At 35.4% G+C, this 16,686-nt stretch overlaps 2 protein-coding genes across 2 annotated transcripts; one reads left to right on the top strand and one right to left on the bottom strand.

Moving 5' to 3' along the window:
• Window positions 1-2,166: 2,166 nt before the first annotated feature.
• Window positions 2,167-5,178, top strand: LOC132299218 (haloacid dehalogenase-like hydrolase domain-containing protein Sgpp). The gene is made up of 5 exons (XM_059795709.1): window positions 2,167-2,407; window positions 3,654-3,771; window positions 3,860-4,014; window positions 4,333-4,594; window positions 4,701-5,178. Exons 1-5 carry the CDS (start codon window positions 2,265-2,267, stop codon window positions 4,890-4,892), a joined length of 870 nt encoding a protein of 289 aa, XP_059651692.1. The 5' UTR covers window positions 2,167-2,264; the 3' UTR covers window positions 4,893-5,178.
• A 1,527-nt stretch (window positions 5,179-6,705) lies between these two features.
• On the bottom strand, window positions 6,706-15,821 carry LOC132299216 (phragmoplastin DRP1E). Its single transcript, XM_059795708.1, has 15 exons — window positions 15,523-15,821; window positions 15,101-15,164; window positions 14,887-14,994; window positions 13,243-13,344; window positions 12,008-12,058; window positions 11,824-11,885; window positions 11,217-11,307; window positions 11,046-11,110; window positions 10,499-10,693; window positions 10,292-10,411; window positions 10,143-10,213; window positions 8,532-8,757; window positions 8,359-8,409; window positions 7,895-8,263; window positions 6,706-7,000 (listed from the first exon to the last, which is right to left on the bottom strand). Exons 1-15 carry the CDS (start codon window positions 15,661-15,663, stop codon window positions 6,872-6,874), a joined length of 1,845 nt encoding a protein of 614 aa, XP_059651691.1. The 5' UTR covers window positions 15,664-15,821; the 3' UTR covers window positions 6,706-6,871.
• Between the last annotated feature and the right edge of the window lie 865 nt (window positions 15,822-16,686).

Genomic DNA, 16,686 nt, shown 5'->3' with positions numbered 1-16,686 from the left:
TATTATGCACGTGACAATCATGTGATCTGATATGTTAGTTTTTGACCGAAAATTAACGGGAGGGGCTATTATGATAGTCTTTTTAAAATATTAAGAGGTGATATAATAGTTTTTTTAGTTGAAGGGATTAATAGATAGTTTTTGTAAACAACAGGGATTTTTAGATTTTAGCCCTATAAACAATATAAAATTAGAGAAAAAAATCTCCTTAAATAAGAACCCGACACCTATACAACGTGTTGCTCCAACCACGGCATGTCCCCGTGTCTAGACCATGGGTGAAAACTATAGAACGAGCAAGACACAAAGAATTGGGCCGTGGGATGATCCAGCAAGATCCGAACAACCCAGCTCATACCTCTGAGGATTGGGAAGGTATAAAAAGGGAAAGAAATTCGAGAGAAATTTTGAATTTTTCATTTGTTTCTTAATTTAATTACCATTTAAAGAAAGGTGAGATTAATTTCCATTCAGAGAAGGACGAGTTTTACTTGAATTCCTCCATTCAATAGATCTTGACACCTTTTATTTTTGTGTGGTTGGTGTCAGATCCAAATACAATTTTTTATCGCAGACCTACCTCCCACACCTCTATAATAAATATATTAGAAATGATGATCACTTAAAAATTAATTTTCCCCTTTAATGATACATAAACCACCTTGCTAAAAGCATTTTTTAAAAGAAAAAATATATTCGGTGAAGCCATTGTTTTTAAAAAAAAATTAATTGCTTACTAATTCACTCCACTCCACCCCTCTGCTACAGTCACCCTACTAACTCCATGTTTCAAAAAAAAACTTCATCTTATATATAGACATCATCTTCCCTCTTACGTAGTAACATAATTTACATTCTAGACCTCCTCCTCCTCACAAAAATATTCTAAATATTTACCTCCTCAATATCAATGTTTTGGATTTTTTTCAACTTTCTCAACATTCCATAAATATTCTAGAAGCCAACAATTATTTTAGAAGCTCACACTTCAAATAGCTCATGTATCAGTCATTATGTGGAAGTTCACTATCAAATAAAACAACAAAGTTGAGTTCATATAATAAAACAATTTGAAATTGATACTCACCTAATTTTATTAAATATGAGTTCCTTGCATGCATCACATTAGAGTCTTGAAATGTTGATACAATAGTTCAAATCTGACACATACCTTGTTTGATTTTTATATTTTCTCATCCTTCAATTATTCATGTTTCCTTTAAACATGTTTTTATCTCATTAATCTTATTTTCCCGGTCATTATGGTAGAAAATCAAGAGAGAGTGGGAGTAAAATTTATATTCAAAATGTCTAAAATTTGTTTTGATAAATTGCTTTCTTCCATGTGATTCCCTCACCCCTCTAAAATTTCCAACTATCTCTGGTATTTATGTTCTTTCTCTTTTTTAAGTGTAATACTTGTACAGAGAGAAGATTGTTTTGTGTTTATAGTTTTTCTATATCCTAGTGGTGTTTCAAAAAAAAAAAAATCCAAATGTAACTTGAGACTTGTCTTGATTTTGAAAAAGAGAACATTAAATTTAATCATTTTCCCAACATCTCGGAACTGTCAATGCCATTGTCCTAAATAAACTTTTTGCCAATATTATGAAGAAATGCAAAATAGTCACACTAAAACTAAAAATAATAATTTTGCAAGTTCTTTGTTAGTCAAATCACTCCACCTATCTTCCACTAATATTTTTTTACATTTAAACTTATAACGCTCTCTTTTCGGGCCAACTTGTTTATCTATCCCCCAATAGCAGGATGACGATCCTTACCCGAGCACTTGGCTTGGTGTGACTAATCAGAACATTTTGTCCCTTAATAACAAGATGACAATTCTTGCCCCGGCGCTTGACTTGGCGTGATGAACCAAATTAAAGACCGGATAAAAAAACTGAGTAAGCTTAATAAGGTATGACTTCGGTTGAAAGACTTACATGCTAAATTACCGCTTATAACAAGTGGAGTCCTTATTATTCAATCTAAAAGCTTAAATTGATGGGCAGAGATGTCTTTTTTGATAATTTCAACAGTGTTGCATACCAGCTAGAGTGCAAGTCAGGCGGGTTGGGTGTGTTGATGGGTCAACCTAAATTCAAATCACAAACGGGCCAACCCGCCCCAAGGAATACAATACAAAAGAGGATTTGTGTCCTTCGAGTTGGTTGGCTGAATTTCTCTGACCCCCTTAACATTTTTTGCACCTTATTGAAATCTCCAAGAAATTCGGAAGCCAAAACACCATCTTTGAGACTATGCCATCTCTTCATCTCTTTTTCTCCGACTTTGTCACCAAAACCCACCTCCACAAAACACCAGTTCCCAGAAAAAATCTGTCCAAATCCACCATTCTCACTCATCGGATGTGCATTTCTTCAAATTCTTACCCTGTACAAAGGTAATTTGCTTACCCTGTATTTTTTTTTTTTTCGCTTTTGTTTTTTGAGTCTTTATTATTTCTTTGTTCTTTTCATTTTGTCCACTGATAGACAAATAAATTGGACATTCCTTCGCCTCATAGCAATTTGGATTTATTTGTGCGCAAAATCTAAAATTCTCTCTCTTTCCTTCTTATTATTCTTTGGATGATTTTTAATCCTGTGAGAATTATGTAAACAGCAGACCGTAGTAAAAATCATAAAATTCATTATCACCATTGCTTTTTGTGTGGACTTGCCGGTGTTTATGTATTACAAGTTCATCAATTTCATATTTTCAAAATTAATAGAACACCAAATCAATCAAAATTTGGATAGATTCATGTTGATGAATTAATCTATTGATTTTTTAGTATTACAAGTTCATAGAAAAAATTTAATCAGTAAGAATTATTGATTTTTCACGTGTATACATAAAACTGCAATATATTTATATTCACAGTCTCCAAAGCCCAATTTTTGTTTAATCTTTTAAATTCATAAATGTACAAGCTTTTCTGTAAACAAACCCCTCCATAATCCTACTTTTTTCATTTCCTCTCTTTGTTACCCTTATTCATGTGTACATACTCAACTGGAATTCTGGATGGAGTATTTGTGGTAGCATTCTGAATTTGGTGTAGCTAATTTTCCATTTTACCATTGTAGAAATTGTGGATCTTCCTTTTTACAGCTGACGAAACCCGTTGTACTTCTGATCTTAAGAAATAGGATTTCCGACAAAATAAGTTTTTATTCCTAATTTATGTTTTATGTGCACTTATGTTGTTCTTTCATTGGGATTTTGATAAAGTAATTGCAATCATTTGCACCTACATTGGGATTTTGGATTCTTCGAGGGTTCAGACTTCAGAGGCACTTTTTGGCATTTTGTACCTCAAAAGGATGCGTTCCCCTTTTGAATGCCCTTTATTACATCATTTACTTATCCCAAAAAAAAAAAAAAAATCATTTGCACCTAAAATTCTTTACGAATTCAATTATGTGGACATTTGTACATTGATATTAAAAGCTGAGTATGATACAATAATACAATTGATCTCTCCCATATGTATGCTTCTTATCACAAATGTTGTATAGATCATTTACTTAAAGATGTATAGTTTAAGTTTTGTGCCAAATGCCTTGTTATGGGGTCATGAACTGGAGAAAATGTTTACAGTTTAACTTTAATGAAATTAATAATACTAATTGGATCTTTCAAAGTGGCAATTGTTCACTCTCCTTTATCGCTCCTTTGGAAGCAATATTCTTTGATATCGATGGAACATTGTGCGATTCAGATCCTGTCCATTACTATGCTTTCCGAGAAATGCTTCAAGAGGTATTAATTTATTATGATATATTTATCCATATTACTCAAATTCATGAGTGGCACTGTCATATACTAACTAAAATGGAGTTTCCCACAGATAGGTTTCAATGGAGGAGTACCTATAACGGAGGAATTCTTCGTTCAGAATATTAGTGGCAAGCACAACATCGAACTCTGTGGCGTCCTACTCCCGGACTGGGATTTCCATAGAGCCATGAAATTTATGGACGATAAGGAAGCAATGTTTCGGAGGTAACTTGAAGCACCTCTCGCTTGTTAATAAATATTGATACTTGTATGTTAATGATAAATTTAGTGTATTGTGTCATTGGACGCTCTATGTTCCCGAAACCTGGTTTCTCCTCCTATCCGTGCCATGTTGTGTGTGTCAAAAACTTCCAAACCTTAACAAGCTGCACAAATAACTAAGACCTGATTATCCCCTTAATACTCGGCAATCTTACTTTTTCGCACAACTAATTGATCCGTACCTTCACCCTGCAAAGATCCAATATGCAAATAAAATTGTGATATCCATCCAAATTCGTCTTTTTTTAATGGAAATTGCAGATTGGCATCAGAAAAACTAGAATCAATGAACGGCCTCAACAAGCTATGCAAATGGATTGACGATCACGGTCTGAAATGTGCTGCAGTAACTAGTGCTCCGAGACCAAATGCTGAACTCTTGATCTCGATGCTGGGCCTTGCAGATTTCTTTAAGATACTAGTCATTGGGAACGAATGTGCCCGAGTAAAGCCATTCCCAGACCCCTACTTGAAGGCTCTACAAGCACTTCAAGTGTCCCCTAAGCACGCATTCGTGTTTGAGGTTTGTCTTACTCGCACAATTATGTACTTCATGGAGAACATACGCATTGCATGCCTTCAAACTTTGATGGAAATTTTATTTCTTCTTTGGCTTTTTGCGTGGTAAGGATTCTGTTTCCGGGATAAAAGCTGGGGTTGCAGCTGGGATGCCAGTGGTGGGTGTAGCTAGAAGAAACCCGGAAAAATTACTGGAACAAGCTGGGGCGACTTTCACTATCAAGGATTTTGATGATACAAAATTGTGGAATGCTTTGGAAGAGCTATCGAATGAATCAGATTTAGCAACAGCTACCACTTGAACTGTTATAGGTTAAACTATAATCAAACTAGGACTCAGTTTGGGATTTATGTTTAAATCAGTTAGAGAGTGATTTAGATAGATTTCAGAATCCATTTTTTACCACCTGTTTATTTCTCTTAGGAAATAAGGACATCCTAAGATCTCTACAAATTACTTGAATCATTGTTATTGGTGGAATACAATTCATGTGCCTCCCTCCGTATAGTTGGGAAAAAAACAGCAAGGCTTTTTAAGTTTGAGTACCTGGATTACGATGATTCTTGCCTTCAACCATTCGTACTGCATTGTCACATTGTGTGTTAAATATCGATTAATGGATTGATTCAATTGCAACTGGGACTAAATTTTACATGATAGCCATTGTAAACAATAATACCTGAACCTGTGTTCTCTATATGGTCAATGGGATAGAGAAAAATAGAGACATAGTTTAGAAAGAGCATACCATTTCTTTTTTCCTTCTAAAAGTGCTAATTTTGATTGAGACTGAAATGTCTACTTGTTCTCCCTTCGAAATATTTAAAGAACTTATATTGGTTCTCCTATAAGATCTTAAATAGAGCATAATGGAAATATAAGATTCATGTAGCCGACTTCAAGTAGTTGAAAAAAGGGCTTGTACGTTGTTGTTGTATATTGGTTCTCCTCTCTCCCAAGATCATAGAGTAGTTTAGCCACTTCTAACCCTATACCAATAGACACGAAAGTTTACTGCCCTTGCCTGTCTAAGCTAGCTGCTTTGCCTGAGAGGATCTTGAGTCGGTTACGCTAGCTGATAATAGAGAAGCTTAGCCAAAGGAGATTTTTGCTAGAGACTGCGAGAGCCCTATCATTCCTGGTTGCTAGTTTGTAATTTCTTGTGAATCTTTTGTCCAAGCTGTCTTGTGTTCTTGGGTTGAAGCTTGCATTTGTGGCTTCTTCCATTATCCTCCTCATAAATGGATTTGTTTTTGGTTACTTTCCTGCTTCTACAAGGGACATGATGTTTGCCTCCTGCTCTTTTCCCTCGCTTTTCAGATGACCCGTATATCTTTTCCTGTGATTGGAGCAATCGCCCACCAGTTTCTTCTTTAAAGTCATCATCATCATTCTTGCATTTATTTGTCTGTCGCGTAGTTGACAGGTTTGTTATCTGTATATTATCATAATCTCAACCTAATATTGATAGTGGATATTTTGGTTGGTTTAATTCAGCTTTTCAAATTTCTAAAACAAGGAGAATGTTTTAATTAATTATCATTAGTTGACTTTAATCAACAAGGCTAAACCACACCCTTGATCACTTGTTTCTCCCTATATATAGGGATCAATGTTCCCCTACACATCAATATTCCTAGATATTTAATGTTTTAGAATTTCCAACCTAATAAATCACCATCCATCCCAAAGAAAACGGGGCATGACATAGATTCACTTCGGTTACTTTGCCATTAAGGATGGTGTAAAAGTGACCAAAATGCTGAGAGAATTTTACCTGAATTTTAGGATTCACCGTAAGAGTCACTAGGAAAGAATAAATTCAAAACTTTTTAGGAGTACTCAAGTCTCATTGTTAATTCAACCAAATAAAAAGTCACAATTCTCGAATTCACATTTATTTTCATAAAAAAATGTAATAGCTTTATTCCCATCACATGGCTAAGAAATTATGGCTTTCATTGAAATAATTTTGAGAGAGCTCGGTTTCCTTCTCGTGGAAAGATACTATTGAGAGAGAGCAAAATTAATGTGCTATATATATATATATAGAGCGCAAGAATAGTAAGTTCTATAGTACAATCCATCGACATGGAACCAAGTCAACCAAACTCTGCAACCCAACAATCAATTAAATATAAATATCGGAAGAAATTACACAACAATGTAGAAAAAATTTCACCTGTTCAATAATTCAACAACCAGCAGAAGCTTGGAATCATCTGTATAATGAGGTTACGTCGTATCCTACAAGAAAAGCATCATAACATGTGCATTTTCTCATCGAACCCATGATACAGAATCGATCTCGTCCCTGGCTGACTTGTACAATTCAAGCCTTTTAGCACATTCTTGCCTCCTTTCCATCAATGCTGGGTCTTCATCCAACAATTGTGCCAGTTGCTTACCCTGAAAAACACCAATTACCCCTTGTCCATGTTTACGAAAATACCCCAGTTTTGAATCAAGCTACAAGTTCTATATATGTATGGTACAAATAACACTTTAGGATAGAGTATGGTCAACCCTGTTGCTCAAGTGGTGCTTAGCCAGAAACTCGATAGCTTATGCTATCCAAGGAAGTATGGTACTTAACCAGAAACTCAAGTTTTTACAAACCTTTGGAAAATTTACACAGCAGATCTTTATCCAAGGAAGCCATTTAACACTAAAAGGAAGCATTTACAGCCGTTAAATGGCCAGACGATGCCAATTCTCAAGTGTTAACAAATTAACTTCTATTTTTAACTTGTTATTCGCGGTATTAAAAGATGGCTCAGTTTATTATTAAAATATTGAAGTGGTCTAATATATTTAGGTAATGTCACTTAAAAAAAGGGTTAGCCTAGCGCACGAAGCTACCGCCATTATGAGGGAGGGGGAGGGTCAGATGTACGTAACCTCATCTCTATATGGAGAGGAGGTTTCCGGTTTCAAAACTATGAAACTATGACCTCTATGAAACTATGCGCCAAGGCCCACCCTCAATTTAGGTAATGTCACTTAATATCATACATAATATGGCTTATCCAAACATCACTTTGACTACTATTTTTTCTTTTTCCTATTTGTGGTTTTTTTTTTTTCTTTTTCACCCAATTGTTGTACATCATCTAAGAAATAAAGGGCCTTAACTTATCAAAAAAAATAAAATAAAGGGCCTTAATATTTAACTTGCAAAATGCAAAACCTGTAAAGATTTGATAAAGGGCCTTAATTCTCAACTGTCATTCGATTCTATAGATGTGTGCGTGTGTGTGTGTGTGAGAGAGTGTGTGTGTGTGAGAGAGAGAGAGAGAGCACCTCTTTCCTGCCAATTTGTGTGTAGAAACGATTGAGTAGAGATTGCTTAGCCTCCTTAACTTGACAAAAAACCACTGCCTTAGGAATTGTGTTCTTGAGTGTCTCAGAGACCATAAACACATAAGACGACACATTTGAACCTATCCTCCTATAGTGTCCCTCTGCATAGCGATCCACGTTCGTGGCAACTGGGTTCCCACCTTTATCCACTTCCTGGGGAAGTTTCCGGAAGAAATCCACAGTCAAGTATGAAGATTCCATGTCCACCATTCTAATAACTGTCTTCTTACTTTCCTCCCGAAACCTTTCCAAGGCTTCACCGGCAGCACCAGCAATTTCAGCTTGCAGGGTAGGAAACCGCCTCAATTCCTGTTCCACAAAAAAAATAAAAATGACTTTCAAACAACAAGGCCACAACTGCCTCTTTTACAAGAAAACTATAAGATACACTTCCAATATCTCACTTGAGTTTCTCCAATTGACTTTCTCACAAGTTCCTTCAAGACAAAGTGAACCTGCATATCGATCTCTCTTGGTCAGTTATGAATCCAGTGATAATTTTTCAGACGAATTTGTGGGTACATTTTATATAAAAAGCAATGCCCACTATAACATTAGGTAACATAAAACTACTTACAGCATCCACCGAAGCTTCAGCTGGGCCCCTGAAATAATTTAATGCCCCATCAATGAGGCGTCGGTAACCTTGCTCAGGTGCAATCAGATGTGGTTGGTAACCATCTGCCTCAGAAACAACTTTTCTTACATTCTGCAGAGAAAGATGGCGATCAAATGGAAGCTTCCTTAAAGCAGCTGGAAGCTGATTGTCAAAAACTCCATAAATCCGATCACCCCCAGGTCGCCTGAAATCAGAAGCAAGTCCAAATGTAAAATCGTGGAATCTTGCATTCTTTAGTTGCTTAAAAAAAACAACTGAGCTTTCTAAAACCAGGTATTAGATGAAAAATAGCTAGTTTAGATCACAGCTTGGAAGGCTAACCACAATAATCAGGTTTCACCCATTTACTAGGCAGACAACTTACAAAACCACCCAGGTTCCAACAACAATCTATCAAACTATAATATCCTTGTCGTGAAAATGGAAATTTGATTATAAAAAATCTGTTATGACAACCTGAATTTTTTTGACCCATACCATAGCAGGTTGGACCCTGTTCAGGAATCTCTTGTAGCCCATTACATAAGGGCATTTACGGTTTGGAGCGGGATATGAGGGAACACTGAAAACCACAGGAGAGAGAGAGAGAGAGAGAGAGAGAGAGAACGCAATAGATTTGGGGGTTGAAACTTGTAATCTCCTGTTTTTCACATGGTGAGATCTTTAGCTGGATCTTCACCGTGGACATAGGCTTATACCGAACCACGTAAATCTGTGTTCTTTGTGTTTGGCGTGTTTAATTTTCTGTCGTGATTTTTTATTGTGTTCTTGGTTTGCATTGTTTGTCGTAATAAAATCAAGGGCTGGTACTCCCATACAATAGAGGGAGAATTTTGGCTATGAGATCTCTGTTTCAGGGTTTTCCTTTAAACTCTTTATCATACCCATACCCTCCATCCATAACAAGCTCAGATATTATCAAATGTTAGTTTCCCCTCTTTTTAGAGCATATTCTGTAAGATGTGAAAATTTATTTTGTGGGCGGCGACTAGTCTCTGCTTACACATAAGATCAATGAGATGAACTACAATAATTTTGGGAGCAGTCAAATTTGAAAAAGCTCTCTCTCTCTTTTGCTTTTTTTTCTTTTTTTCTTTTTCTTTTTCTTTTTCTTTTTCTTTTTCTCGGTCCTAACTTCAATCAGAATTTGAATGGCTGATTGAATTTGATCATTTTGAATGAATAATCCAACATACTTGATGGTACCATTCAACCAATGGCAACCTTTTTATAGATGATGACTTTTATTGTTCCCAGAAATTTGTGGCGAGTCTCCTTTCTAGACGATGTATTTCAAAAACAAATACTATGCAAAATAATTTGAACTTATTAAAATTCAATGTGAGATATATAACTGAATGAACAATATGAAGCCATTTATGATTTATCACATTCATTTGAGTTCAGGTCAGAATTGATAGATATATCAAAGACAAGATTTTAACTCATTGCTAGTTTGAACCTATCATTACTTCAAGTGGAATAAAAGATTTGGGTGTCTTAAAAGAGTCATTTCAAAAAGGGCAAAAAAAATCGAAGTACTTGAGATGTGGGAAAAGATGAGCTTACCCGCCATCCAGATGCTCCTTAAATATCCGATCAAATGCACGGCAAAGTTCCAAGATAGTGTATAGTTGAGCCTGATACATAGTACTTTAGTCACTGACAACACACTTAATGTCTCAATCAAGACTAATTATGAGGTGCAAGCTACTGACCCCCGCGTCAACAGCAATAGGCCTACCAAGGTGGTCCATCTCAGATTCGAGTTCTTCAATGCTTTTGTTAATCAAAGATGTGATACTTGGTATTCGAGCCCTAATTACAGTCTCCAGGTGCTGAAAATAAAATACTCATCAAAATGATATCATATTTACCTCAGAAAAAGAACATCCCGGAAGATAAATATGATAAAAAACTTATACCTTTGAGAGAAGTTTTGCAAGATACTCTGAACCCATTTTACTGGCTAAGTGTCCATAGTCAGGGCTCGAAGCAAAGTATTCGCGCTCTTTTCGCCTCGCAATAATCATATCAACATTTTTATTTATATCGGCTTGTGAACGGTTCACAATTCCAACCCAGGGATGTTGCAGACGGTAAGATCTTCCTTCAAGAACCTTTAGGAGAAAAAAGGAAAAAAGAATAAAATCAGATAGTGGGGAACAACTCAATTCAATCCAGCAAAAATAAAGGTATAAAACAAAAGGAGAAAAGGAACTGTTAATATAAAAATTTTGTGCAATACTTTGTATGTATGACTAAACAGGTATAGGAGAGAGTACAGAAAGATCGTGTAACCGTATAGAAATATGGACACTGTTTACAAGTTATTATAACTACTTCTCTTAAATGAATCAATCCTATTATAAAAGCTTAGCCCTAATTATCATAAAGAAAAAACATTCAAATCACTCACTAAAATAACACCAAAAATTGTTAGAGACATTTGTATGGCAAGAGAGAGCCTACCTCCAATGCATTGGTTCCTTTATCCATCAAATCTAACTTTGTCAACACCCCAAATGTGCGATCACCTGGGCAGGTTGCAAGTGAAAAATTCATAAGAGAAGACAACAAGAAGCAATGTGAAAGGAGTTGAACAAAATTATTCAGCTTTAATAAATAGTAAGCAGAACATACCCGTTGGATCCACTTCCCTAGCAAGTTTGATGGCATCTGATGTCGCAATATCTTGATTGGCTGGAGATATTGCTAGTATAATGCAGTTAGGCTACAGAAACCATATATTCACCTATTAGAATGACAAAATATCATGCAATGCAGGACATTTGAGTTGAATCTAATGATGCATATACCAAGATTTTACTTTGCATGGCAGAATAAAAAGATGATCGAACAAATAAAGCACATGACACATGTCACAAACCAAAATTTGAACACCAGTAGACAAACGAGGGGCTTAAGTTGTGGGCCAAATTATGAACAGCACTTGCAATAAGCAAAACATTACATTTCCTAGTGAAGATGATTGAAAAAAATGATGAAATTCATAATATATGCTAGATTGCTTCCATGGCTCTCAAGAATCCAGTAATAATTTCCACCGCATTCCTGAGATTTTTGTGTGTTCTATTGGATATGTCAGGAATCCTAGCAATTGGTGGGAGGAAGGGTGCATATTTCCACTCATTCAAAGAAAAAGAAATAATGTGTTAACCAAAGGAATCCCAAGAATATGTTCATTGTGTTTTAATAAGAAAAAATCATGAATATCTTGAATCATTACCTTTTCAACATAAGTTCTAACCATGTTTTCAATATCTTCAACGATACTTTCAGGTTGTCCCTCTGCAAAGAACAAACCTCTTAATTTATGATTCAATGAAGCTCATAATATTTACAAGATCCATACTGACTGATAAAAAATATCATTTACAAGATCCATGAAGAAATGAGATTAAAGAACTTACCAATAGCAACTTTCGTTAAACCAGGCAAATCAATTAAGGTTAAGTTGACAACTGCCAGACAAAAGAAAACACGAAATAACGTCAGTGGGGTGATAAGAAACAAAAAAGAGAGGAGCAAAACTACTGCATGTGACTGCCACAGTGCAATGGCCACTATGGTTTCACCATCTACGGTGGGCCCCATCTATCGCCTCTACATACTCAAAATCAGGTGGCCTTCGTATAGGTTATTAGCCAAATGGGATGATTTAGTCATTGCGACGGTCATGGTCAACCCAAGAGGGTGTAAAAGAAACAACAAGAAGTTAACAATACAAGAATAAATAAAAATTATGCAGGAATTTGGACCAACCAAAAAACATATACAGATGATATACACCAATTTAGGATGTTATTATACTGTCAGCCGATTGACCTTCCAGTTGAAGTTTTTCTCTCATAAAAAAACTTTTATTAACCAAGTGGACTTGATTCACTGAGTTCATCAAAAACTTTAAAATCAAGTCGGACCCATTCAATGTCCCAGATTTTTACTCCACATTATTGCATCACTCTAGAAGTGGACTAAATTTTTTAGTAATATCATGCGTAGAGGCACGGTCTACAGGAGTGCTTATGCTTAAAAAAGGTTACACAACTAGTTAATGTCACATTTGTATTTACAATAGATACAGGTATCCCAAATGATTACTTCCCAATTCAAGTTCTTTCTTTGTACTTTCAAGAACATCTGCAAAAAGATCTGCAGTTCCTTTTCAAGTTTTTTCTTTAGGCTTCATGGAGAACATCTGCTAAAAGACCCAAGACCCTACCAGTTTCTTTATTTCCACACAACAAATTATATTGAACAAGAAAACCGAAGCCCTAAAAATAACATCAAAGGGGGTCTTGAAGCGAAGTACGGGAAGCTTCAGTGAAACCTCAAGTTCAAGAAATTACAGACCCGAGACAAAAACAATTTCAAAGGAAGAGAGGAAAAGAATGAGGGGAGTGATTCCATGGTGTCTCAACTCTCAAGGGGCAAATGATATAAAATAGGATGAAAGAAATACATTTAAAAATAAAAAAATAAAAAATAATGGGGGGAATTCCATGGTGTCTCAACTCTCAAGGGGCAAATAATATAAAATAGGATGAAAGAAATACATTTAAAAATAAAAAAATAAAAAATAATAACTGGAAGTATATATGTTTTCACGAGGTCTACAAGGAATCATGGTTGAAGAATAACACACCATTTGGAGAGTAGATACTGAGATGAATAGGAACAGGGGAAATCTGTTTTGACTTCCCTGTTATTCTATCAGTTTCATCCTGAATCTCCTTGCGAACCACGGCTGTAGAAGAAAATCAAATGGCAAAAAATCAGTTCCAGCATCACAGTTTAGCAGAAATTCACAATAGAAAATGACTAATATAGGCCTAAAGAATACACGAAGACCACCTTCTCCAAAATTGTTCAAAAGAAATAAAGGAGAAATAAAAAATTTCTCAATGTAACGTAATAATGAAGTTTAAAAAGAACAACTAAACATGTATAGATGATGCATACATATTAAACATTAAAACCCTTCAGCCCCTAAAAAGAAAAGGCAAACAGCATTAACTACAATTGAGAAAGCAGAAATCCATACTTGTGAAGCAAGGAAATTCAAGTGTTCAGCCTTAAACCACTTCCAATTACCATATGATTCATCAATTTGAAAGGGATATAGGAAAATTACATCATCCAGAAGTCCCTCAAAGATGTACTATAACCCTGAGAACACATGCAATAAGGAGAAAGCAGAAATTCATACTCCTAAAAAGAGATTCAAGAGTTCTGCCTGAAACCTTAGCATTTTCACTTCCAATTATTTATAGTCATAAATTTGAAAGGGGAATAAAAGAGACCCTTACTCCCAAGAAAATTAAAAACCATCCAAAGCCCCTCAAAAGAGTATTATTTCCTTGATAAGCTCAAATCATAATGACTATACAGATAAAGTAAACTATAACATGTCACAACTTATTCAATTTTCCACAATAAAAAATAAATTTTAATATTTAAAAAGGAGAAAAAAGAATTACCATAACAATTGGAGATGCATATCAATATATCCAACAACCCAAATGAGGTGAAGCATAAAAAAATTGGATTAATTAGGAACACAAATACTCAATCTTAATTTTTTCTTTCAAAAGTGTTCATAATTTTAAAAATTATAGTAACACACCAACAACAAAACTGTAAGAATCGAGGATTAAAACTAGGGGTGCCAATATTTGACACGGCAGGCTAACACGACACGGGACAAGTGGGTTTGGGTTGAGGTTAATCGTGTTGTCGACCCGAATTAACACGGTAATTAAATGTGTTATGTTCGTATTTGACCTGACAACCCATTTATAACTAGTTTAACTAAACGTGTCACGTTCGTGTTAAAAATGACCCGTTTAGCTAAAATTGTTGAATAAACGTATCGTGTTCGTGTCAAAAATGACTTAAACGTCTCTTGTTGCGTCAAGTTTTGACCCATTTATTAAACGGGTTAGGCGTGTCGTGTCATGTTACCCATGTAATAATCGTATTGTGTTCGTGTCAAGTTTCTTGACATGAATAATAATCGTGTACCCATACAACAGAATACCCATGCCTGACACGAACATGACCCGCCAACATGAATTGTCACCCCTATTTAAACTTAGATCAGTGAAGCTGCAAAAGTAGATTGACAAGTTGAATGAGAATTCTCATTGCATCACTTTATAACCCCGAAATGTACAAACTTATAATTACTAACAATAAATAGAATTTGCAGTTGATGTTACATACCAAAATCAGAGTACAAACTTATAATTACTAACAATAAATAGAATTTGCAGTTGATGTTACATACCAAAATCAGAAAATTTCCTTCGTGGCAGATGAGAAAATTCAGCATACTCCTGCTGTCCATCCTCTGTCTTGTGCAGCTGCAACACCAAAGGCCGCCTTGTGACAATCCCTGCAAATACCCAGTATCAACTTCAATCAAAGTTCACAAACACAAATAAAAACTAAGGATAAACAACACAGATAAATAATCAAAGCAAAGTCATCAAAATCCTAACCGGATCCTCTAGGAAGAAAGTCTCGCCCAACTATGCTCTCCAATACCGAAGATTTTCCAGAGCTCTGACATCAGCTCAAAACAAAACAAAAATCAGTCAACAGAAATTTCTCTTCGCAATAAAATAACAGATTACAAAGAATTTTAACAGAACTCCGGCCACAGCCCACATCAAACATAAACCATATGAAGTAGGAAAACAAGAGAAGGACTCAATCAACTACCCTCTTACGAATTTTCTCCATCTCTTACATATTTCCAGTCCCGTTCCGATAATAGCGATTCAGTTCAATCCCATCTCAATTCAATTCAAAAACCACAAAAGTTGAAAAATCAATTTTCCAAGTTTATTCTTTCTTATGTTGGCGATTTGTAACCTAACTTTCTCTCTCTAAAGCAAATGAGAAGATGGAGTAAACGAACCTGTCCACCGACAACAGCGACGGAGGGAAGAGCATCCCAAAGAGACGAGAAGGCGTTGTCGCCGCCACCGTAGTCTCCGAGAGCAGTACATGCCCTCTGTATCCGATTAACTAGTCCTATGAGACTCTCCATAGTCGTCATCTTCACAGAATTCTAGCAGATCTGAGCTCAAAACCCTAGAATTCGTGAGGAAGAAACCAAGGTTTTAGAGAGAGAGAGATAAAGAGGGTTGAGACTTGCAATGAACGCGGAGCGAAAGAGCGTTGATGAATGAATGGTATGGACTTCGGTGGAGAGTTTGGCTGACTAAATGGAGCTATTGAGAGGGGCGATGATATAGTGCGCCAGGTGCGCAGGGTTGTCGGTCTAATGGGTTGGGCCCCAAATTCTTTTAACATTTTAAATTTAACTCCCAACGTCTAGAAAAATTTTGAATTTGAAATCCAAGGTCCACCTTCCACCTTGTCTGGTCTGTAATCACATGAACAGCATGAGTCCAAAAGAACAAAAATATAAGATAAATTCGAGTATAAAAAATTGTTTGGTTTTTTAAAAATTTCCATTTTGAGCAAGTATAAAATAAATAATACATGTTGGTACATAGGTTTCAACGAGCATTTGACAGTTATTAATCAGGAATATTACATCGAAATTTTTCATTGGTAATTGAGACTCAAAGCACATGTGAACAGATTTTTAATAAAATAAATAATATATGTTGGTACTTTAATAAATTTTCCTTATTATAACAAGGAATTTTGGCACACATCACGTTAATCGAGATTTTTGTCCACGAAAAGAAAAAATGTTAATCCAGACCACTCCTATAATAAAAGTTTACTCACTACTATTATATTATTATATTTTGCGGATAAATATTTCTTTTAATTTATCTACTACTCCTACAATCGAAATGGAGGCTGATTTATTTTTATAAGCTATTGCCGTATTAACTTTGGAAGATGCCTAATTGACGGGTTCAATCAATCACTTGATGATGACATGAAGAAAAAAAAAAAAAATTGATATATTTATTTGCATGTGTACTGCGTACTTAGAAACGGCCAATATTGAGTTATGTTTCCAATTTAAATAGTAATAAATGGGAGGTTTGGCCAACATGGTTTGTCAATATATAAATTAGAAAAAATGAACATAGTGGGC

Source organism: Cornus florida, unplaced genomic scaffold, assembly GCF_030987335.1.
Source record: "Cornus florida cultivar Cherokee Brave unplaced genomic scaffold, ASM3098733v1 CherokeeBrave_3.0.0_Hap2_Chr03, whole genome shotgun sequence".
Taxonomy (NCBI): domain Eukaryota; kingdom Viridiplantae; phylum Streptophyta; class Magnoliopsida; order Cornales; family Cornaceae; genus Cornus; species Cornus florida.
Note: the sequence above shows the minus strand (reverse complement) of the source record. Positions and strands in the feature narration are given on the sequence as shown.

Excerpts from the sequence above, each read along its gene's own strand:
- LOC132299218 (XM_059795709.1), top strand. The coding sequence starts at position 2,265 with ATGCCATCTCTTCATCTCTTTTTCTCCGACTTTGTCACCAAAACCCAC. Across the intron at positions 2,408-3,653 it reads AATTCTTACCCTGTACAAAG|TGGCAATTGTTCACTCTCCT; the intron begins GTAATTTGCTTA and ends GATCTTTCAAAG. Across the intron at positions 4,595-4,700 it reads AGCACGCATTCGTGTTTGAG|GATTCTGTTTCCGGGATAAA; the intron begins GTTTGTCTTACT and ends TTGCGTGGTAAG.
- LOC132299216 (XM_059795708.1), bottom strand. The coding sequence starts at position 15,663 with ATGACGACTATGGAGAGTCTCATAGGACTAGTTAATCGGATACAGAGG. Across the intron at positions 10,694-11,045 it reads AAGGAACCAATGCATTGGAG|GTTCTTGAAGGAAGATCTTA; the intron begins GTAGGCTCTCTC and ends TTTCTCCTAAAG. Across the intron at positions 10,412-10,498 it reads TTGCAAAACTTCTCTCAAAG|CACCTGGAGACTGTAATTAG; the intron begins GTATAAGTTTTT and ends TTTTATTTTCAG.